The sequence below is a fragment of the Miniopterus natalensis genome, chromosome 20 (genome assembly GCF_054644295.1).
Source record: "Miniopterus natalensis isolate mMinNat1 chromosome 20, mMinNat1.hap1, whole genome shotgun sequence".
NCBI lineage: Eukaryota > Metazoa > Chordata > Mammalia > Chiroptera > Miniopteridae > Miniopterus > Miniopterus natalensis.
The window spans coordinates 19,928,342-19,950,636 of record NC_142100.1 but is presented as its reverse complement, the minus strand read 5'-3'; the positions used below and the strand labels follow the sequence as shown (position 1 = coordinate 19,950,636).

Genomic DNA, 22,295 nt, shown 5'->3' with positions numbered 1-22,295 from the left:
AGCAGTGTATGCTAAATCGTTCAGGAATAAAAAGTTATTTGACTTGTCCTCATAATTTCTCTGTAAATTTGAGATTGTGTCAAAAGAAAAATAAGAGGAAATAAATGTTTTTGTGTGGCTTACCTAGCGGTTTTTTAAAAAATTTGAATTAGTTGCCAACATCTAAAAATCAAGAGATTTTCCCCCTCAAGTCTAGGTTCCTTATGTGTCTTGAGAAACCTGAAACGCTCACAACTCTGGGCAATGAGTGGCCCGCTGAACAGCCACAGGACCCTTTAGATGGGCCATGTGATCCCCGGTACTCCACAGTCTCCACCACTCCTTACTGTATAACACCCAGCTCACAGCATCCATTTATACTACCAGCCTGGCCCCTGGTACTAGTTCAATCCTTATCATAAACTATGAGAAAGCAAGAATGGACGGATTTTAAAGACAATCCATTAACCCAGAGCAGTGACCTATCTCAGCCTATCAGTGTTCTATGGCAAGAGAATTCTTCTTGACTTGAATTTCTTATATCAGCCATGGCCTGGTGATTTGGCTGGGAGGGTGCACGTTGAGAAATCAGGGTGTCGTCTGATGCTGGAGGTCCCAGTGTGGGTTGTGATCTCCGCGGAATTGATGGAGGTATCTGAAAAGTGGGTGGAGTTCCCGCACTAGTCAGGGCGCTGGGCGGGCTGGTGATACTTCAAGGAGATGGTATCTCAGGATGCCGGAGGTGCTGAGGCTGGGTGTGGTGGGAACAAGCCAACGTTGATGACTTGGGTGCCTATCAGTGGGAGGGCTGCTTGATGGGGCATGTCAGGGTTTGGGTAATGGGCAGAAAGAGATGATAGCTTTGTCTCCCCCAGACCGTCTCACCTCCTGACTCCACTTGGGTCATGCCCTTGATTTGGAACAACTTCTCTCATCTGCCCCTGAAAGAATACATTGAAACTATTTAGTAAGGTTTGGCCACGTTTTTCTGGCGCTAGGGATTTCTCATTGCCCTTAGGATAAAACCCGAACTCTATGCCACCCTCTACTGAATCCAACATACTCCAGTCCCCGCTCCGTTCTCTGAGCTCAACTCCTGCCCCTCCGCTCCCTCCCCCGGGCTCCCTGGCTGGCTGCACACACCAAGCTCTTTTTAACCTTGAGGGTTTTGCACAGGCTCCAGCCACCCTGGCTGTCTCCTACTTATTCAGGTCTCAGCTTAACTGTGGTCACCTCTTCAAAGGTACTTACTGCCCCTAACCCCCTACATCCTATCTCAGCCATGCCCTCAGTCGTCCACTGTCACTTCACTGTTTTATTTTTTGCATCTATATTTAGCAATGTCCGAAACTGTCTTATTTATTTCTGTGTCCTACTCTCTCCCCAATTAGAACGTCGGCTCCACGAGGGCAGGGACTCTGCTGTGCGGTCATCCCTTTATTGCCAATGCCCAGCGCACCTCGTGGGGCCACAGTGAATATTTATTCTGGAATGAATGAGAAGCTCTCGACACCCGTGTGCCAGCTGGAGTTTTGGAGAAGGTGGGCCTTGGGCTTTAGGACCCAAGCGTCTAGGTGGGTTGCGGCTGAGATGAATTGCGCGGCACCTATCCTGGGAGGTTGGGGTGAGGTTAGGTTTGGGGAACATGTGCCCAGTCAGGTGGTTGGATCGTTAACTGGGCTGCTGAGGTCAGACTGGACCCAAGATTTCAGGAAACGGGAGTCCTAGTGAGTCCTGAGGTGGCCTGTGACTTGAGCCCTGAGCGGATCCTTGACGGAGAAGAATCGTTTCCCCGCTGGTTGTAGCTAAAAAGAACCGCGACCTGATAAAGCGTCCAGCAGGTCACTTGCCGCTGCTGGAGCGAGGACGGGCTGTTGCGGGGAACAGGCGCCCGGAGGGGCTCCGGCTGGGTTGGGCTGTGACCTGGGCTGGCGTGTGGGTTGTGAGCTATGACCTGGGCAGCGCCGCGCCCCCATCGAGCTCTGGGACCCAGCCCAAGCCGGCCAGCCCGGGTTGGAGTTGGGGAGACCGCGCCGGGGGCGGCAGGAAACGCACCTGGGAGCGGCCCCGCTGGGAGCGGCCCCCCTGGGAGCGGCCCCCCTGGGAGCGGCCCCCCTGGGAGCGGCCCCCCTGGGAGCGGCGCACCTGGGCGAACTTGGGACCGCGGGTTCGCGCGCTTCCTCGGCGGAGGCTGACCGGTCCCGCCCCCCGACCAATGGAGGCGCAGAGATCCGCAGAGGCGGGCGCGGATTGGGCAGGCGGGCGCGACGGCCGGCGCGGATTGGGCGCGGGCGGGCGGGGGCGGGGCGGCGCGGCGGGCCCTTAGGTGCCCGGCCGGCGGGCGGCGCTGAGCGCTCGCTCGGCTGCGCGGGCCGGCGCGGGCGGAAGTGGCGACGCTGGCGTCCCCGGAGTCGGCGGCGGGCGGCAGTGACGGCCCCGGCGCTGGCGGCAGTGACCGCCCCGGCGCGGACAGCGGCGGCCGGGGGGGCGGCGGCGTGGACGCCCGCGGCGCCGGCTGGGGCATCACCGCCGGCCTCGACCCCGAAATGGCGCTGCTGGCCGAGCACCTGCTGAAGCCGCTGCCCGCGGACAAGCAGATCGAGACGGGGCCCTTCCTGGAGGCGGTGTCCCACCTGCCGCCCTTCTTTGGTGAGCCGGGCCCGGGGGGCGGCCCTGCCCCGCCGCGCGCGAACCCTCCTCCTCCCGAGCATCCCTCGGCCGCAGACGCCCCAAACCCGGCTTCCCCAGGCACCCGAGACCCCTTTTCTTCTCCACGCGCCCCACACGCGCCCGTTCCGACCGCTCCCAAATCCTCCATCTCCCCCCAGACTCTCCGGTCTCCCCTCCGGGCAACTCCCCCCCCCCACACCTCCCATCCCACCGTACCCATCAGGGGACCCCCAACCCCCCGCTCCCCTGGGCTCCCCGGTTGTTCATTTCCCCCAGACACCCCTTACTCTTCCAAACCCCCGATTTTCCCGGAAAGCATCCCGCCGCTTCTCCCTCAAATCCTTTATCCCTCGCGGGGTGCGCCCCCCCCGTCGAATGGCTCTCACCTCCCTTTCCACCAATTCTCCCGGTTCGTGGGCCCCCCTTTCCTTAAACCCTCCCGGCCTCCCGCCTGGGACCTGTGAACTCGCAGGACGGCCCGCTCCAGGCCAGAGACACCCCGGCACACACACGCTCACACACACTCACATGCACACTCACGCTCACACACACTCACATGCACACTCACGCTCACACACACTCACATGCACACTCACGCTCACACACACTCACATGCACACTCACACACAGTCACATGCACACTCACGCTCACACACACTCACATGCTCACACACACACTGACACGCACACTCACACACACTGACACACTCACACACACTGACACACTCACACACACACACTCTGTCCAAGGGCAGGCAGCCTGGCAGGGTCAGGAGGGGGATTTTGAAAACGAGTCACAAAACTCTAGGGCCCCTTTCCATGGGGAAACCACCTAAAGTTTTCCGTCCATTTAGAACAGAGGTCAGGACTGGGGGGTGGGGGCTGCTTTGTGGGGTGATGTCAGACACAGGGTGCTCTCCAGGGTTGTAAAAGACGGCCCCTCCCCCATGTGTCATATCCAGAAAGGCCTTGGAGCGCCGGGAAGGCGGTCCCTCAGCGAGTCCCAACCCCCCCCCCCCAGCCCACGCCCGGGATGGAAAGTGGGAAACAGAAGACAGTGCCGTTGGCCCTGCCCTTGGCCCTTCCTGGTCCTGGGTAAAGGGTGCAACCTGAGCCTCTGCTTTCTTCTCCTTGCCCTGTGCCCTGACCTCTGAGTTCGCTTGGTGGCCTGGTAGGAAGATACCAGTGCCCAGGGCAGGGTCCAGCTGAAACCTATAAGCCGACAGAGCCTTAACCACTGACTGAGACTGAAGAGATTTGGCTCCCAGGGCGGTCACTCACTTCATCCCTAGTGGGGGATCAGGGCTCATTGTGGGCAGTAGTTCCTGCAGTGCTGTGACCTCTGGGGCGGTTGTGGCTACCTGGAGCCGTTATCTTCCACCCCTCGGGCCTCAGTGTCCCCATCTGTGAAATGGGGATGCTGACCTCCAGGGCCAGCTGCAAGGAGTAAGTGAAGTGGCGTATGTGAAGGTGTGTGGCCTTCGTGCCAAGTAACTCTTAGCTGGGGTGGGTGGTGGTGGGGGTGTTAATATTTAAGTCCCCGGGTCCAGTTTTGGTTCTTTCATATAGTAGATGGTTAATCAATGTTTGAACGAGTGCAATTGCCTGGTTCATATGATTGTCAGACCTGCGTAAGCAACCTGAGAGCAGGATCTTGGTCATTTTTGTCCACTGCTACGTCCCCAGTACCAGAACAGTGCCTGGCACATAGTAGGTGCTCAGTTGGTACTTGATTTTGCTAAATGTACAAAACATTCTTATTGTCGGTATCCCAGTATTGAGCTAACACTGCATCTCCAGGCAGGGTTTTGGGAGCTAACTGGCTTTAACATTAAGGAGTTGTTCATTTTTGGGACAGTCTCCCCCGCTCTTTGGTTCTATGAATATTTGCAGGACAGCCAGCTTGCCCTGGACAAGAATTCAGAATCTGTTTAAGCTAGTGGGTCTCCACTGAGGGCAGGGCGTAAGGGTGCAACGAGATGCTACTGGCATCTAGTGGGTAGAGGCCAGGGATGGTGCAAAACATCCTACAGTGCACAGGTCGGCCCCCACCACAAAGAATTGATCCAGCCCCACATGTGAGCAGTGCCAAGGTGGAGAAACCTTGAGTTAAGCTCTGTGGCCTTTTTCTTCCGTATCTTCTGCAAGGTTGCCCATCAGTTCTGCACTTGAAGGTATCTTCACTGAATGCAATTATCTGGCTGGTTTTAGAGGAAAGGGATGGTGGCAGCTGGAGCCAGCAGTGCTCTGGTGCCAGGGCCGAAGAGCATCCCCTCCTCCCTTTCCCTGATCTCAAAGGACCCTTGTCTTTGCTGCGAGTCACGTGCTGTGGGCCGTCACATCTGTTGACAGAAGTGCCATTTATACAGAAACCTCAGTGGGTTGGCCCACAGAGGATAATTCTTAGGATTCTAAAAAAAAAAAAAAAGTGATAATCCATTCGGAACCATTATGTTCTTCTCGGGGGAGAGTTTCTGCTGAGGGTTTAAGTTTTAAGAGGATGCTCCCAGCAGTGGCTTTTCTCTGGGACTCAGGGCCGAGTGAGATCTGCTGTTCGCTCTAACACAGGGGCTTTGTCTGGATCTTGGGCGTATTTGGTCACCTGGATGACCTGGGTGGTGAGCGTGTCTCCTGAATGGAGAAGGTCTGGGATAATGGATGCAAGAAGCCTGAAGGCATTGAAGTGACAGCCCCCTCGCTGTCAGCGTTTCCATACTGTGGCACTGCCCGCATTTGGGGCTGGATCATTCTTTGTGATGGGGGCTGACCTGTGCTTTGTAAGATGTTTAGCAGCATCCCTGGCCTCCGTATGCTAGATGCCAGTAGTACCTCTTCTCCCCGGGTTGTGACAACCAAAAAAACATCTGTAAGGGGACAAAAATCACCCCTGAGTGAGAACCACTGCTCTTGGTATAAATATGGCAATGGGCTGAAAGCTGTGTTTTTAAAAAGTGTTTAATTTTGCAAGGAAGATCTGTTTTTCGAAGGAAAATTGAGCAAGAAAAATGAGAAATGGAAATCTCCTTGTCATTTATTGAACACTTACTATGTGCTAAATATTAGGTGGAGCAGTTCATCTAATCCTCTCACAGCCTTTTGAGGCAGGGCTTTTTTAAAGAGAAAATCTCTGCTGACATTTCAGAGTGGTTTTCTTTTCAGACTCATTTTGATCAGTCTTCAAGGGAGACTGTATAAGCTGCTTTTTCCACTTAACAATGTAACGTGACCATCTTTCCGTGTCAACCACCGTTTTTCATAGCTGCTGAGAATTCCATTCTTTGAATGTGGCCATAATTCATTTATTCTAGTAAACAACACTGTAATGAACATCCTTGTATTTATTTCTTGACATACTTCTTTTGTTATTTCTAATTTTTAGAAGTAAAATCGTTGGAATAGCCACATTTCCTAAAACTCCGTCGGGTGCGGTTTGTGATGGAGTGGGTTGGGCCGGATGGGTGCTGATTCTTTGGGCCCAGGTCAGGTGTGACTTAGAGCACCCACATCTTGGGCTAGCGCTTCCTCCCTGTCGCCAGCCTGCATCGCTCGCGTTGTGCAGGCTTCACTGTGGCCACTTAGAGGCCAGCCCTTTATTCATCTTCTCTCTCCACCTTGACCCCGTAATCGGATCTCACCTCTGACTGATCAGCTTGCGGCTGACTTCTGTGAGGCCTCCTCTCACCTTTTAGGTCAATTTTCCAGCTGTTCCAGAGCATTGCCAATTGGAGGGCAGAGGGAGGGGGAGAGAGGGAGGGAGAGACTTAGATGTCATTTCGTCTTCTCACTCCCTGCCTAGAAGCCTCAGTGGCTTCCTATTACCCCAGCTTAAAATCTGTGTTGCGGCCTTTCCGAAGCCCTGCAAATGGTACCAGGCCATCATTTGCCTCTGGAGCTTTCCCCATGTCAGTCTCTCTGCCTGGCTCACCACGTCTCTCCAGCCCCCCACCTTTCTTTTGCTTGCTTGGGCTCCCCTCATGCTTAAGGAATCAGCTTAGGGGTCACCTCACCCAGAAAGTCTTTCCTGACTCCCTTAGACTCTCAGGGAGCCCATCCCATTCTAGACTTGGAGTTATTTTAGCACCTGGTTTGCCGAATGAATGCTTTTGGTTCCATTCCTATTTTTTTCTGAGTTCTTTCTAAAACTGATTTGCATTTCTCTTTCTTTCTTTCTAAATTACAGTATGTCACCAAATTACAATACATAATTCATATCCTGTACCCATGGCAGACATTATTAATCAATCATGATACTTCGGGCCCCTTCAGGTCTAGATACAGCCTCGGTGTCCTTCTCAGCTTAATTAAACGGATGTCCATTGAATTGGGCCGTACAGATTTCTGGCACTCAATTAGTCCTAGAATAAACCCCCCAAAGAGTGGTTTTCCATCACTTTGGTCCAGTGCTTGTTCTGTTTTGGGGGACCAATGGCATCCCAGAAGCACAGAATCATCTTCTTGTTTTACAACCAAGAAACAGAGGCCAGAGAGGTTAGGTGACTTGCCCAGGGTCACATAGCCACTGAGTGAAGAGCCAGACTACACACACCTTAGGCCTCTGGCCTCCTTATGAGTGCTTTTGCCCTTGAGCCTGCCTGCTGCCCTGCCCGGTCTGGTAGAGGAGGAGACCCCTAGTGGAGCCAGCCTGCTTGGTGACTGCAGGCTTGTGCTGGCACCATGGTGACTTGTCCAACATGCTGAGAGAAGAGACCAGATATGCAGGTTTCCTCTGGGGCGTGTGCTTCATAACTGGCCTGCCAAGCTGGGCCCATAACTCCTGCTTATTGGAATGCAAATTTGAGTAAGTGGGGTGTGGAAGTCATCAGTGAGTGGGTAGGCCCCAAACAGGTCAGTTTTTCATTTAATTGGGACATTGCATTAACTACCTGGGAACCAGCCCCAGCAGCATCCCCTGGTTTGTGAGTAAGAAGTTCTGCTTGCTTAAGATAATTGTCTTCCCTGTTTCAACAAGCACCTTCCAGGACACAGGGACCACCAATTACATCTTTGCAATATTTTTGTTTTTCAGTTTATACAAATGTATGTTTATTTTGATTTTGTATAGAATATCTTAAGAAAGAGAAACCAGAAACTGTATTAGCCCTCTCCCTATAGCAGGTCAGGTATCTTTCTTTTTTAAAAAAATATTTTTAATTATTTCAGAGAGAGGAAGGGAGAGAGAGAGACAGAGGTAGAAACATCAATGATGAGAGAGTCATTGATCGGCCGCCTCCTGCATGCCCCCCGCTGGGGATCGAGCCCACAACCTGGGCATGTGCCCTGACCAGGAATCTAACTGCGATCTCCTGGATCCTAGGTCAGTGCTCAACCACTGAGCCATGCCGGGCATTAGGTATCATTTTGGTTGGGTGTTTGTTGGGAGCTGGAGTCTGTAGGAGCAGGAGATAGACTATGTGCCTGGGAGGGATACTTCTAGGAGGAGGAAACAGTGTCCTGTGGGGCAAAGAAGCTAAATATGCACTTTCTGCAGTGGATTCTGCAATTTTGAAACTGCCTGCAGACTCCTTTTGTCAGTTGGAGGTGCATTTGCAAGTAGTGAGGACTCATTAGCTTTTAGGAGCACCTACTGTGTGCCTGATGCCTCCTTGGTGCTTCACGCTCATGATCTCACGTGGCCTGAGCAAGATCTGAGAGACAGCTGATGAGAGAGCTGCTCCAGGTCCTGTTGTGCTGGCCTGTCTGTCTGCGTGCGTAACAGCCCATGAGTGGGCTGTTTTGAGGTCTCAGTGGGGAGAAGTCACTTTGAACCTGGGTCTGCTGTCCGTGGCAGTCCATGCTCGGAACACCATAGGAACAGAAAAAAGCATGGGTGTTGGCATGAAGCTGAGCCAGGCTGAGCTGGAGTCCTGGCTCTGTGGTGCCAAAGCTGTGTGTCTGCGTGCAAGCTCTGCCCTTCCCTGAGCCTTCTGTAAAACAGGGCCTCCCAGGAGGGCTGATGGAGGTCATCTGCCAAATGATTGTGGTGCTCAGTGCCCACAATCACTCCATTTTTGCACAGGCAGGACAGATGGCCCCAGGCCTTTAGAAACTGTCCCTCCATGCCACATAGCTCTTGGGAAAGAAGGATCTTCCAAGAAGTTGCCTCTGGGTCTTAGTGACCAACTTCCAGCTGCTGAAGTCTGAGGCCTGCTCCAGCACCCTATTTATAATATCCAAAGGCCAGTGCAAGAGTACAGACCGATATCACAGAGCTGCTTGAAGGAAGTGCCCCCCATGTGAATCCCTTAGAGGCAGAAGTCAGGCCCCCTTAGGGTGCAGCAGTGTGCCTGGCAGAGAGGGCATAGATGCCCAGCCAGTGTCGAACTGAAAGGGAATGGGAAGAATGCGTGACAAAGGGCTTTGTAAAACATAATGCGTGACCCCTGTCATAACTTGTATAATCTCTGTTTAGAGTGGTTCCATATGTCAGACATGAACCAGCTGATATCTCATTTCCAATCCATATAACGACCTTATGAATTAGAAGGAATTGGCACCATTCTATAGACGAAGAAACTGAGGTTCAGAGTGGTGAAGGGATTTGACCAGGTCACGCAGCTAGAAAGTGGCCCACGGGCTTGGAAGCAGGCTGGCCCTGCAACCAGGGAGATGTTGGAAGTCACCTTCCAAGGCAGAAAAGCCCCTTTGGTGCATCTGGCACGACATAAGCTGATTTCATTGAGCGTATTAGAATGGAAATGTTGGGCTGCAATCGAGGGTTTCATTGTTTCAGTTTTAAAATGGCTTGGGTGGATGTTAACTCCTTTGTTACATTCTTCCAGTGTTACTTGTATAGGGCCTTTTTAAAACTTTTAATTATAGTGTAAACTGTACCAGAGCTTTTAAAAGTCATTACAGCGGATTGGTCCTCTCCAGAGTCCTATAAAAACCTGCTTTCTGCCTCTGCGGTTAGGCAGCCAACTCATGCTTCCCCGTGTTGAGAAATGATTTATTTTCTGCCTTGATGTTCCCCCAACTTCCTTGTTTCACTCCCTTTTGAGATCTCTTTTTTAATGGTCTGGAATACGTCTGAAGTCATCATTTTGAGACTGGATCATTCCTGCTAATTCTATTCATACCAGCCAATCAGTTAATACCATTCTCTTCCTACCTCTTTCTCCTCCCTTCTGAAGTTTTCCCTTTGATTTTGCTAGATTTCCTCTCTGAAGAATAGCTTTGCCTGTTGAGAAAGATGGAAATGATGATAAAATTTGTAATACTACTACTACTAAGCATAAAGAACACCCCCTTTTTTATTGAGCATTCACTAGGTGCCAGCAACTGCTCAGCCTCTTATTTATAGATTCTCACTTAAGCCTCACAACCCTCTGGGGTGGGGTCCATTTTTAGCTTCTTTTTACACATGAGGACGCCGGGGCTCAGAGAGGTTAATTTCTCCCAGGCCACAACAAGTAAGAGATGTCATTTTCCCACCGCATTCCCAGGTCAAGGCTGGTTTTTGCCAAAAGTGGGGATTGTGGACAGAGTTGGCATGTCCTGGGGGACGATTTTTAAAAGCAACATTTTGGATGGTTCTTTGCTCTTTAGATAGTAGAAGTTCGAGGAGGAATTCGTGTTAGGAAGGTGGTGGGTGTCCTCCGGGCTCTTATCCTTCAAAACAGGCCCCGTCACAAACTGGGCCATGCCCTGCGCACGTGCCCGCGCGCACACGCGCACCCCCAGCACCCCAGCACCCCTGCATACCTGCAGATAATAAATGATTCATCTCCATCAGCTGTAATTTGAGTGCCTCCCATTATGATCCCTGTAACCCAGGCCCGTAAAGATAACCTGCGCCCATGTGTCTACCAATGGAACCTTATTAGCCAGCTATTGAAAAACAAAACAAAACTGAATTTGAGCTAGAACCTCCCCGAACCAGACCCCTGGCATCGCGACGCAGGCATCCCCCGTCTTCTTTTGGGGCTGAGTGTTTGTGGGGTGGGGCAGGCGTTCCCATTCTGAGCCTCTCGGGCTGAAAGTGGAGCCGAGCATCTCAGAAACACAATGCTTTATGCTCTGGAATGAAAACTGTTCCGGAGATGAAACGAGAGGGTGGGTGGCGAGTCACCTGGGTAGTCGGCCAGTGTCGGGAGCAGCCCTTCCGAGGGGCGGCGTGGAGGGGCAGCTCCCGTGGAATTGACCCGCCTGTGCCGTGGTCTGGGTGGGGCGCGGGGCCGGGGCTCGCCAGCTGCGGCGAAGCCAGAAAAAGAGGAAGCGAGTGATTCCGTGTGGCATGTGGCGCCCGAAGGAGGGGGAATTCTCTCTCCGCCATCTCGCCCGTCTGCTGTGGCAGAGACCCGGGCAGGAAATACTAGGTGTCCCTTGTCCGGCCAGAAGTGTCACAGAGGCATGCGCAAAATGCTTGCTTGGTGCCTGCCTCCTTTTATTTTGTGCTGATACAGTTGGCTATTTGTTTTCCGAGTATCTAGCAGAATCCAAGCAGGAGAAGGTGATCATTAACTGTCAAGAGTTTTTATTTTATTTATTTTATTTTATTTTATTTTATTTTATTTTATTTTATTTTATTTTATTTTATTTATTTATATTAAATTTATTGGGGTGACATTGGTTAATAGGGTCATATAGGTTTCAATTGTACATTTCTAAGGAGGAGTTTTTAAAAAATTACGTAGCCTGGCCAGGGTGGCTCAGTTGGTTGAGTGACGGCCCATGCACCAAGAGGTCACGGGTTCGATTCCCGGTCACAGCACAGGCCCCGGTTGCGGGCTCAATCTCCAGTAGGGGGCGTGCAGGAGGCAGCTGATCGATGTTTCTCTCTCATCGATATTTCTATATCTCTCTCTCCCTCTCCCTTCCTCTCTCCGAAATCAATAAAAACATATTTAAAAAAAATAAAGGTGATATTACCTTTAAAAACATTATGTAAAGCTTTACCAAAACCCTGAAGACACGCCATGTGAAACCATTTAGCGAACGGGGGGCCTGTGACATCACTGGGTCACACCTTTATCGTAATTCATATTTTCGGTGACGACCCTGTTTAGAAAACCGCAAATGGCTTGCTGTACAAAAACAGGGACGTTTTTGTTCTATTCCGACGAATTCCATCCAGAGAGGTTGTGCCTGAGAAGGCTGGTGCACTGATAAAATTTGGTAGATGGAAACTATTTCTGTTTTAATCTTATTTTCCTTTCAGCACCGAGATCAAGTGTCTTCATTTCTTCTGTGAATTGCCCATTTTTTCTACAAGGTGGTTTCCTTACTGATTTCAGAGCTCTTCACAGTGGGCGGGTCTTAGTCTGTGGTGTTGGCTGCATAGATCGGCCCCTCCCCCCTTGAGTTTGTGGCTTGGCTTTGATTGGTGATCAGACCCGGTTTTGTAATCAGACTTATTGATCTTTTTCTTAGGCCTTCTGGGTGGAATGAACGTGCTTAGGAAAACCTCCTGCTCTAAACCAGCCCGCTGCACATCACAGCGCTTGGCTGGAGGTGGGTCTGTGAAAGATGGTAGGATCGTATCTGGTTTTTCTTTTGTTTTCTGTTTTTACTTTGTTTGTTTTCAACACACCTTCCTTTCTTCCTGGACGGAGGATGGGGAACTAGTGTACCACCCACGCCGATCCCCCTCCCTCCCTCCTGGCAGGTTCAGGGTGGCATTTTAAAGAGCCTGTTTTGCTCACAATAAAAAAACAAGTTTGGGGAAACTGTAAAACTGGTAAAACTAGAAGGGCAGTGGTGGGGCAGGGCTGCTGTCCTGTGGGAAAGGGAAGGCTGGGTAACCTGCTGGAGACTGTCAGGCTCCAAGTTGCATCCGCAGCAGGGCCCAGCTTGAGCTTAAACTGTGAAAATCATCTTCCAGTTTTCCCATCAAGAGTCCCCTTGCTTTTGTTGAACTCACACAAACAGAAACCTTCTGACAAGAAAGGCGAGAGAGCCTTGGCTTTTGCTCTGTGACCCCTGGCAGGTCACTTGGCTTTTCCAGGCCTGGTGGTCTTGGACAGCACCAAAGACAAAACCCGAGACCAGAACCTGCGGCGGGTCATGTTGAAACAGGCGTCAGCCCAGCTGCACCCCGGGTGCCTCCTGTTTGCACAGCACCTTTGGGCTGTGGAAAGCGAGAGACCTGAGCCCAGTGCGGTTAAGTTGCTGTCCAAAGTCACATCAGAGTGGAGATTCGAACCCAGGACCCGCTGACTTACAGCACTACGTGGCTTCGCCCTAATCACAAGCAGACTGTTTACAGATGCTCCCAAACTGACGGCAGCGTGCACATTTATGTGTCCAGAGAGGTCCCTTTCCTGCTGGCGCTTCCTCTGGGGACAGCATGGAGGTGACTTCCTGTGTCACCCCCCCCCACCTCCCCCTCTCTGCTTCTGCTCCACCCCCAGCTCTGGAAGTTACACTTTAGTCCCCACATTCCTACCCCTTCTGTCCCTATATAATGGCCACGACACCTAATAATAACAGCGGCTGTCAGGCCAGCTTCTGCTGACCACGGTGGCCTCGTGACCCGAATAGCACACTCTCAGGAAAATGAAAAACAAAAAGCCTTTCTTCCCATCACCTGGGCAGGGCTGCTCAGAACTGCAGAAGAGCTGTCTTCAGAGACAAGAAAGCCAAGTCACATTTTTTTCTGCATTTGTCTTCTCCATCAAACGGCTTCATTGAAAATCAGCAGTAAAAACTGTGGCCAGAGCTCTGAGCGCTCACGCTGCACACACGATGTCTCTCCCCTCACAGCAGCCCTCCGGGAGTCAGTCCTACTAGTGCTCTCGTTCACAGACAGGGAAACTGAGGTGCCAGTCCCTTCCCATAGCTTCGGCCACCTTGATTGTACGGATGGTTGGAACCAGTGCGTCGGGTCAGTCTTAACTGTGAGGAAGTGGAGAGAGATACTGCCTGGCAGGAGGTATGCCTCTAGATTCATGTTTTTCACAATCTATTCACTCCTTCATGCCACAGATATCATCTAAGCGCCCACGGGGCCCAGCTCTGGGCCAGAAACTGGGGATACAGTGGGGCACTGAGGCAACCTGGTCCCTGTCTTCTCACAGCTTAAGTTCATGGGCCACATGGACAGAAAACAGAGTAGCACATGTGACTACAACCGCTGTAACACCGAATGGACTTGGAGGAAAAGTGGAAGAAAGAAGTATGACTTTTATGAGCAGGAAAAAAATCCTAATTTTCCCCCCAACATTTCATATGAAAATTTTCAACATACAAACAAGTTGAAAGAATTTTACAGTGACTATTCATACACCTGCCACCTAGATTCTACCATTAACATCTTACCGAACCTATACATCCCTATGGCCTTCCATCCATTCGCTTTTTCTCTAAGGACATTGTACATTTTTGAAAGGTAAGGATGTAACGTCACTGGCTGGAGCTAAGAGCAGCCATCCCTTTGGAAGGGTTTGGCCAGTCCCCATGCAGTCCGTCACAACACCTGCCTGGTCCCTGGGAGGGTTGGAATTGATGGCTGCACAGTCAAGAGGGGAATAGTCACTGGGGGAGGAGATCTTGGCTGCCTGGCATTATTACTGAATTCTAGAACGTGCTGTCCTTTGGGGGAGCCAGCAGTAAGTGTCTGGGAGAGAACACATTCCAGGGCCGGCGAATTGCATGACCTCCCAAGGTTGGCCTCTGCAGGATGGGTCAGTGACACATCAGGCAAGATTCAAGGGTGAGAGTAAACACAATATGAAAGCACTTGGCAGGCCCGTCTAGGAGGCCAGAGGTTAGGTGGCTCAGGCCACCTGTAGCCCCGGCCCAGCACCTCAGGGCAGCTCCTCGTGGCCATCCTAGGGGCGGCTCCAGCGTGGTCTCGTGGAGGGAAAGTTGCTCCCACAGGCCTGGGAGACAGGCCCAGTCGCTGAGGGGAGAGGGCTCCCTGCTCAGCCTGGAGGATTCTGTACCAGGAGCCCTGGTCCCGATGAGGGGCCTCAGGAAGGAGGAGAATAGAAGTGTCAGGGGGCGCAGGCTGAGTGTGTTCCCACTCCGTGGAAATTCTGGGGGACTTGGGGGTTTCTACACACATCTTGGTTATGCCTGGGTGATATTTGCTATACCATGGAACCTGACCCTAGTTATAATACGAAGTCACAAACACGATCAAAGTCCATTCACTGAGTGTGCATGCCCTGGGCACTCTGCTAAGCACATTCACTGAGTGTGCACGCCCTGGGCACTCTGCTAAGCACATTCAATGCACGATGTTTAATTCCTACAATAAGCCTATGAAATAAGTCTGATGACTGCCCCATTTGCCATGTGAGGAAACTGAGGCACACAGGTGAGGAGGCTTGCTCAGCTGGGGAGTGGTCAGGCCAGGAGTCAAGCTTAGTCTGTCTGGATTCCTGACCCACCTTCTTTCCATTCGGTTATGGGGTATTTCATTTACAGTATCTAACACTGTTCTCCAATATACCTCTTTTAATAGCTGTGGTTAGAATGTTCCAGATGGCCGGCCAGGTGTGCTGGGTCACCTTGGATGGCATTCGGCCTGCAGATGTCCCTCCCCCAGTCCTCCACTCCCATGCAGTTGGTGTGCACACCAAGGCCCCTGCCTGGCCTGCGGGCAAGGGGAAGCGGGCTCTGGCATTTTCCTCCTGTGGGTTTGGTACCTGCTGTGGCCTGCTTGGCATCTTTGTCCCCTGGGCTCTGGACAGTTCCTCTGTGCCGAGCCCTTAGCAAGGAGCTCTGACCTGTGGGGTGTCTCTGGTCCCCATGACAGCCTGCCAAATGGGTCACAAAGGAGGGAAAGGAGCAGGGCCAGGCCACAGGCTGCTCACGTTTCATGTGGAGCCCAGAGTTCCAGGCCTACATCTCATTAACTCAAAGGAGTCATCTATTTTAAGATGCTCTATTGTTTTATGAGCTGTCAAGAAATGAAAGATGCCTTCATTTAAGAACAAAATATAGCCCTGGCAAGTTTGGCTCAGTGGCTAGAGTGTCAGTCTGTGGACTGAAGGGACTTGGATTTAATTCTGGCCAAGGGCACATACCTGGGTTGCAGGCTTGACCCCTGGCCTCGGTAGGGGCCTGTGCGGGAGGCAACCAATCGATGTGTCTCTCTCACATCAATGTTTCTCTCTCCCTCCTTCCCTTCCACTCTCTCTGAAAAAGCAATGGAAAAAATATCCTCAGGTGATTAAAAACCTAAAACCAAACAAAAAACCCCCCCAAAATATGTGTCTTGGAAGTGGATATGTGTCTCGGAGTACCTCTGTGATCGGTTGGTTCGGTTGCCCCATTTGCCAGATGGGAAAGTCGAGGCTCAGAGTGAAGGGAAACACACCTGAGCCCACATGCCCAGAGCGTGCAGAGCGGAGTGTCAAGGCCAAGTTTCTGCTCTGTTAAGTGACTGATGCCCTTGCTGGTGTGTTCTCCTGGGCTTTTACACGGTTTCGGGGTCGTCAGCTTGTTTCTCCCCTATAAGCTGGTGCATGAGGAGGTCATCTCTAACACATCTGGTCCCTCTTCTCCCACCTTCTCCCTCCTGGCCAGCTGATTAATGAGCAGTGACCCGCCTCATTGGCCGAGATGGGCTGTTCAGATCCTTAGCTCTGCAAGACACTGCACAGCTGTGCTGTACAGTACCGTAGCCACTGGCCACACGTGGCTATTTAAATTCAAATGAATGAGAGTTAAATAAAATTACAAATTCAGTGCCTCCATCTCACCACATTTCAAGTGCTCAGGGCCCCATGTGGCCTGCGTTGCAGATATAAAACGTTTCCATCATTGGGATAGTGCTGTTCTAGTGTGGAGAGGTACCGTGGACAAAAGGGTTTGCCTCTCCCCCAGGTATTCCAGTTGCATTTTAAAGGCTCTGAGAAGTCCTGCAGTAAGAAACTGGTCTCACCTTTTTAACACCTATAAACAGCTCTGCCTTTCCCTCAACACGTCAAGTGACAGCCCCTCCTGTCCGCAGGCCTCCTGGGCCCTTATTGGGAATCTGAATCTCTCTTCTTGTTTTCTCCCCAGATTGCCTTGGGTCCCCAGTGTTTACACCCATCAAGGCGGACATAAGTGGCAACATCACGGTACGTACTTGGCCCGGCAGCTGCAACCCCGGTCCTGCTTACCGCATCGGGAATCTAAACCTGCCCCCGTTACGAAGAGCCTGCCCCCTGCCTCAAGCTCCCCGGACTGAGGGATAGGAAGGAGACATGGAAAACGGCTTGGCCACTAGCTCATCGGAATTGGGACTTGAGGCTCTTGGTCCTAAGCAGTCGTGGCATCTAGTTACAGCCTGACTGGGACCACAGTCTGAGGGTTGACCTGAGAAGGAACCTACTGGTTCTTGTATCCACTCCACCAAATAACTAAACTCTGAAGTCCATGGTGCATTAGCCCAGCGCTTCCCTTCCTCAGCCCTGGCAGCTCCTGGTGCCGCCCCCAGCTGCTGAGCCTCTCTGCCTGGGAGGGTCCTCTTAGGGCCCCGCCTGGGGCTTGGCCGCACTACATTATCTCATTTCTACATCCCAGCAGCCTTTGAGGCTGGTTCTGTTGAGGAAGCTCAGAGAGGCTGAAGGACTCACCTGAGGTCACACAGCAAGGATGTGGCAGAGGTGGGATTCAGACCCAATTCGAAAGTCCTGGGAGTTACTATTACAACCAGCTCTATTGCTGTGGTTGGTTCCTCCCCCCCCCCCAAAGATTTTTTAAAATTGATTTTTAGAGAGGAAGGGAAAGGGAGAGAGAGAAACATTGATGAGAGAGAAACATCATGGATCGCTGCCTCCTGCATGCCCCCTACTGGGGATCAAGCCTGCAACCAGAGCACATGCCCTGACCAGGAATTGGACCGGCCACCCTTCAGTGCACAGGCGATGCTCCAACCAACCTAGCCACGCGGGCCAGGGCCCTATCGCCATTCTTGGCACTGGTGGGAAGGCGAGGGGGGCCCTCCACCCAGTGTGCCGGCCGCTTGTCTGTGGGGACAGCCTTTCCAACGAGAACACCTCGTGTGCTCCATTTCAGAAAATCAAAGCCGTGTATGACACCGACCCGGCCAAGTTCCGGACCCTGCAGAACATCCTGGAGGCGGAGAAGGAAATGTATGGAGCAGAGTGGCCCAAAGTGGGGGCCACGCTGGCGTTGATGTGGCTGAAAAGGTGATGAGCTTGGGTCGCAGGCTGTGTGGCTGTCAGTCCTGGGGTCCACGCTGCCCAGGAGAGCCGTCCGTCCCTGCCACCGCCCTGCCCAGTCTGTTCTGATGGGGAAGGAAGGTCACACAGGTGTCCCAATGTTGCCTCTCTCTGGGTCCTGGAGCGGGGGGGGGGGGGTGCTCTTCCTTGTGTCTGCCTCCACCCCCCACAAGCTAACTCCCTCTATCCCCTAAACATGCACTTTGGTAAAATGGAGCAGGGAGACTCTGCTCCCTGGAGGGTGTGGCCACGTGGACTTTGGGGTAGGCAGCCTGCAATTAACATCCTCATGTCCCGTTTTAGGAATTGCTCCACCCAGTTACTCACCTTTGTCAGGGAGAGAGTCATGATCCTGGAATGAGGAATGCCCTCGGGTCCATCCATCCCAGGATCTGTGGGTTTCTCAGGAGGAGCCAAGCAGATGGTGGCGTTCAGATCAGTTAGATTGTTCGGGGCCACATCACGCGTGGGCCGAGTCAGGCTGCTGGGAGGGGAGGGCAGTGCAGGTGGATGCCAACAAGTGGAGCACTTAATGAGCACCTGCTGTGTGCTGTCCGTGGTGCGGGGTGAGTAGAATGCCACAGTAAATGAGGCACAGACCCTCTCAGGGGTACCGTGGTCTGGGCAGGGTGTCAGGCTGGTGGGTGGATCCTGACAGCAGGATATCAGAGCTGGAGGAGTGAGGTCAGGGAGGGCTTCCTGGAGGAGGTTGCCCCATCAGAGTCTCTAAGACTGAGCAGGAGAGTCCCAGGTAGAGGAGGCCTTGCAGAGGTGGGAGGGCAGGAGAGGCCCGGTGTGTCTGCAGCTCCATGAGGAAACGGACGAGCCAGACCCAGACCCTTGCGTTGTATGTTCTGGGGCTTCCCCCGGCCTAATGTAGACAAGGTGCCTGGGAGATGCTGTTTTGAGCCAGTGGTCACAGCACATGGAAGCCAGGTGTAAAAGAGTTGGGGGAGTAAATAGCCACCCCCTTTTGTGTGTACACATTTCCCGTCTCACAGTAGGTGCTTAATTCAGAGTAGCTGGGGCCTGCCGTGCGCAGGGGGTGCTGGCTGTCCACAGGCAGGAGTGGGCAGTGTCCTAAAGAGCCTTCTGTCTCCTTTCCGGGGTGCAGAGGCCTCCGCTTCATCCAGGTCTTCCTCCAGAGCATCTGCGACGGCGAGCGAGACGAGAACCACCCCAACCACATCCGCGTCAATGCCACCAAGGCCTACGAGATGGCCCTCAAGAAGTACCACGGCTGGATCGTGCAGAAGATCTTCCAGGTGAGCCCGGGAAGCCGCTCTGTCCCCAGGCCCCAGGGGCTCACCAGCTTGTGGGGTCCATCCCCCGCTCTGCCACTCCTTAGCTGTGGCCCCTGAAGCCTGCGTTTGCGCCCCTGGGCTCAGGAAGGGCTCCCCTGTCTGGGAGGGGGTTGGCTCACATGGGCAGGAAGAGCCAATCACCAGGTGGGAAATATGGACACCTTTGGGCCACCCACCCTGGCAGGGTTGGGGACAGGGCCCATCCCAGTGGGAGCCTCCCCCCTGTCCCCAAGGACCCCCCAACCACCACCTCAGTAATAACGGCATGTCCTGTGTGGCTGGCCTAGGGCGGGCCGCCCATGGTTTACAATCTTCACCAGTGCACCATGAGGTGGGAACCATCCTTACCCCCATTTCACAGATGAAGAAACTGATGCTCAGAGAGGCTAAGTATCTTGCTCAAGGTCACAGGAAGAAGATGGGAGCTGAGATTCTATGACCCCGAGCCTCAGTGTCCTCATCTTTCAGATGGGTGTAAAGTAGGCCCTGCCTCAGAGGGTCATTGCGAAAATGAAACATGTTCATCTGTGTCAAGTGCTTGGTTTACACTCAGTATATCGAAACTACTACCATTCCTTCTCATAATTACAATATTATTATTTGTAATTTCCTCACCCCATCAAACTCGCAGCCTTTCTACCTGGCTGCATCTTTTCCCTCTGGCTCTGAAATTCTGTAAATTTCTGATTCTCTGGACTTTTCCAGTTGTCAGGGAGGCCCTGAAATTTAGGCGAGTGTCGCCTCCTATAGGACAAAAGAGGTCACAGATTAGCGGTCCTCTCTCCAACTCAGAAAGTGGGTTTTCCAAAGAAGTAGTTCACCTTTAGAGCAGGCTAACCCAGAGGAAAGAGGCTTATCCATGCCAAGCACCTACTGTGTGCCCGGCACTGTGCTGAGCACCTACTGTGTGCTGGCGCGATGCTGAGCACTTTGCACAACCTTCTTAATCCCCGCAACAGCCACCCGATTAGATGGGTGCCATGATCATCCCCATTTTACAGATGAGGAAACTGAGGCTCAGAGAGGCCAAGTAACTTGCTCAAGGCTCACAGCTAGTCTGCGGCACAAGCTGGAATCTGAACCCAGGCCTGTCTGTCCCCAAAGCTGGAGTACTTCCTGCTGCCCCTCATGGGGGTAGACGACAATACACATCTCCCTTTGCCTTTCCCTTTCCCTTCCAACACCTCAAACAGAGCAGACCCCTGCCCAACCCGCACCTCGGGGAAGTCCCCTCCCAGAACCCCACCGTGCCTGGCCTGGCGGGTGGGGCCCCTCTAACACCGCCACCTCTCCTCTCGCCGTCTCAAGGCAGCGCTGTACGCGGCGCCCTATAAGTCCGATTTCCTGAAAGCGCTCTCCAAGGGCCAGAACGTGACCGAGGAGGAGTGCCTGGAGAAGGTCCGCCTCTTCCTGGTCAACTACACGGCCACCATCGATGTCATCTATGAGATGTACACCAAGATGAACGCCGATCTCAACTACAAGGTGTAGGCGCACCCAGCGGCGGGCACACCGGGCCGCCCGCCGCCCCGCGCGGCCACGCGCAGAAACCAACCAGAATCACTGTGAATCCAGCTGGCAGGCCGCCCTTGGCCTGCTTCCCCCAGAGCCGCCCGGAGCCTGGCTGAGGTCTGCAGGGGACGGCCCTGGTTTCTGAAGTCATTTTTGGGATCTGTCATAATGGAGCAATAAATAACCATCCTACTTCTGAATCACCCTTGAATTTCACAGCAGCACAAACTGACTATACCTTCATTTCCGTGTGTAAAAATCCATTAATGTTGCTAATACATCGAGTCCTAGGGTTTTTTGGTTTCTCCCTCCCAACCCCCTGTAGTGCATGACTCTGGGGGAGCCCTGTCATACACCTCACTTTAAAAATGAGGATCTGGTGCAGTGATATTTCAGGTAGTTTAAGGACCATGAGGAGTTTGATTTGAAATTATGCAGAACCCCTATTGTGGGTTTGTTTCTTGTTTGTTTTTTTAAAGCAACCCCGTGAGTGTTCTCATGTGGTTGCCCAGCCCAGCCTCTCAGCACTGTCATTATAGACTCTGCTCTTTCCTACTGTCTTCTTCCAGATAATTTTTTATAGTTGAAAACAACCAGCAAGCCTTTGATGACCGTGACCAAGGAGATTTTATTTTAAAGCTATCAGGTACAAATAATTGACGTGAATTTGCATGATTCTTCTGCATAATTATTTTCTTCAGGGACAGCCTTTCCAACCTAAGAAACTACCTACATGTATATTCTCTCAGGGGGGACACTGAGCCCTCCAAATACTGAGACCCAAGGACACACCTTGCTGCCTTAACTGTCTTTCCTGGCTCTAACAAGAGCTGTATTTTTGAAAGTGTTGGAGTAAATAGAGGACCCCCCCAAAGAATTGATGCGTGTTAAAAACTCAATGAGGAACAATTGGTGATTTTTATGCAGACGCTAAATAATTCTTAATAAATAAATCTCTATTTTGGAATCACATCTGTGTGCCGTTTTAGTTCTTGTCTCTCTCTTCCTGGATTAGCAGTTACCGCTGGGGACCAGCCAAAGACCTGTCTCCTAGGGTTCGTGGTTTAAAAAAATAGAAGTGGTTGCCACATTGCGAAATTGGGGACATTTAACACGAAAGTCTTGGTTTCTAGCTTCTTTGGAAAAATCAGACTGCCTGGCACGACCTGAGAGATGACTGCCACCCTGTCTGGACAGGGTAAGTGGGCGGATGTATTCTCCACTTTGCCTCAGTCCCCACCAATCCCTGTTGCATCCCCAATCCTGTGATCCATTGTTATTATGGGCTGAAGCTTTTTGTGATACTAGGGTTAAATGTAGAGAGCATATTCATTTGACTTCATTGAGGTTTCTCTCTCTTTCCCTCTCCCTTCCTCTCTCTGAAATCAATAAAACATATTAAAAAGAGAAGAAGAAGAAACTGAACCCCCCAGGGGTAGGGCAAGAGGACTCAGCCAGGGTGACCCAGCCAGGACTGAGGGACTGACTGCATCCCTCCCTCAGCCATGTCCACTTCTGTGCCAGAGGACAGGCTGAGCCGCCCTCCAGCCCTCCTTCCTGCCAGGACAGTCTCACTGACCCAGGTGAATCAGATCGTGCCCAGAAACCGAAAGAACCCTCCACCTTGACAAGGGCTGACTCATTTATTGACTCGTTGACTCATTCAGTTAAACCTCAGTGAGCAACTGTTGAAAAACGTTGCAATCATCTC

At 52.2% G+C, this 22,295-nt stretch overlaps 1 protein-coding gene across 1 annotated transcript; it reads left to right on the top strand.

Moving 5' to 3' along the window:
- The first annotated feature begins 2,469 nt into the window (after window positions 1-2,469).
- GLTP (glycolipid transfer protein) lies at window positions 2,470-21,554 on the top strand. The gene is made up of 5 exons (XM_087828732.1): window positions 2,470-2,628; window positions 16,603-16,661; window positions 17,602-17,735; window positions 18,883-19,033; window positions 20,381-21,554. Exons 1-5 carry the CDS (start codon window positions 2,526-2,528, stop codon window positions 20,561-20,563), a joined length of 630 nt encoding a protein of 209 aa, XP_087684858.1. The 5' UTR covers window positions 2,470-2,525; the 3' UTR covers window positions 20,564-21,554.
- Window positions 21,555-22,295: the final 741 nt, after the last annotated feature.

What these genes read in the sequence shown, in the direction of transcription:
- GLTP (XM_087828732.1), top strand. Translation starts at nt 2,526, where the DNA reads ATGGCGCTGCTGGCCGAGCACCTGCTGAAGCCGCTGCCCGCGGACAAG. An exon ending in ACATAAGTGGCAACATCACG is followed by an intron (nt 16,662 to 17,601) that starts GTACGTACTTGG and finishes GCTCCATTTCAG; the next exon opens with AAAATCAAAGCCGTGTATGA. An exon ending in GCGTTGATGTGGCTGAAAAG is followed by an intron (nt 17,736 to 18,882) that starts GTGATGAGCTTG and finishes TCCGGGGTGCAG; the next exon opens with AGGCCTCCGCTTCATCCAGG.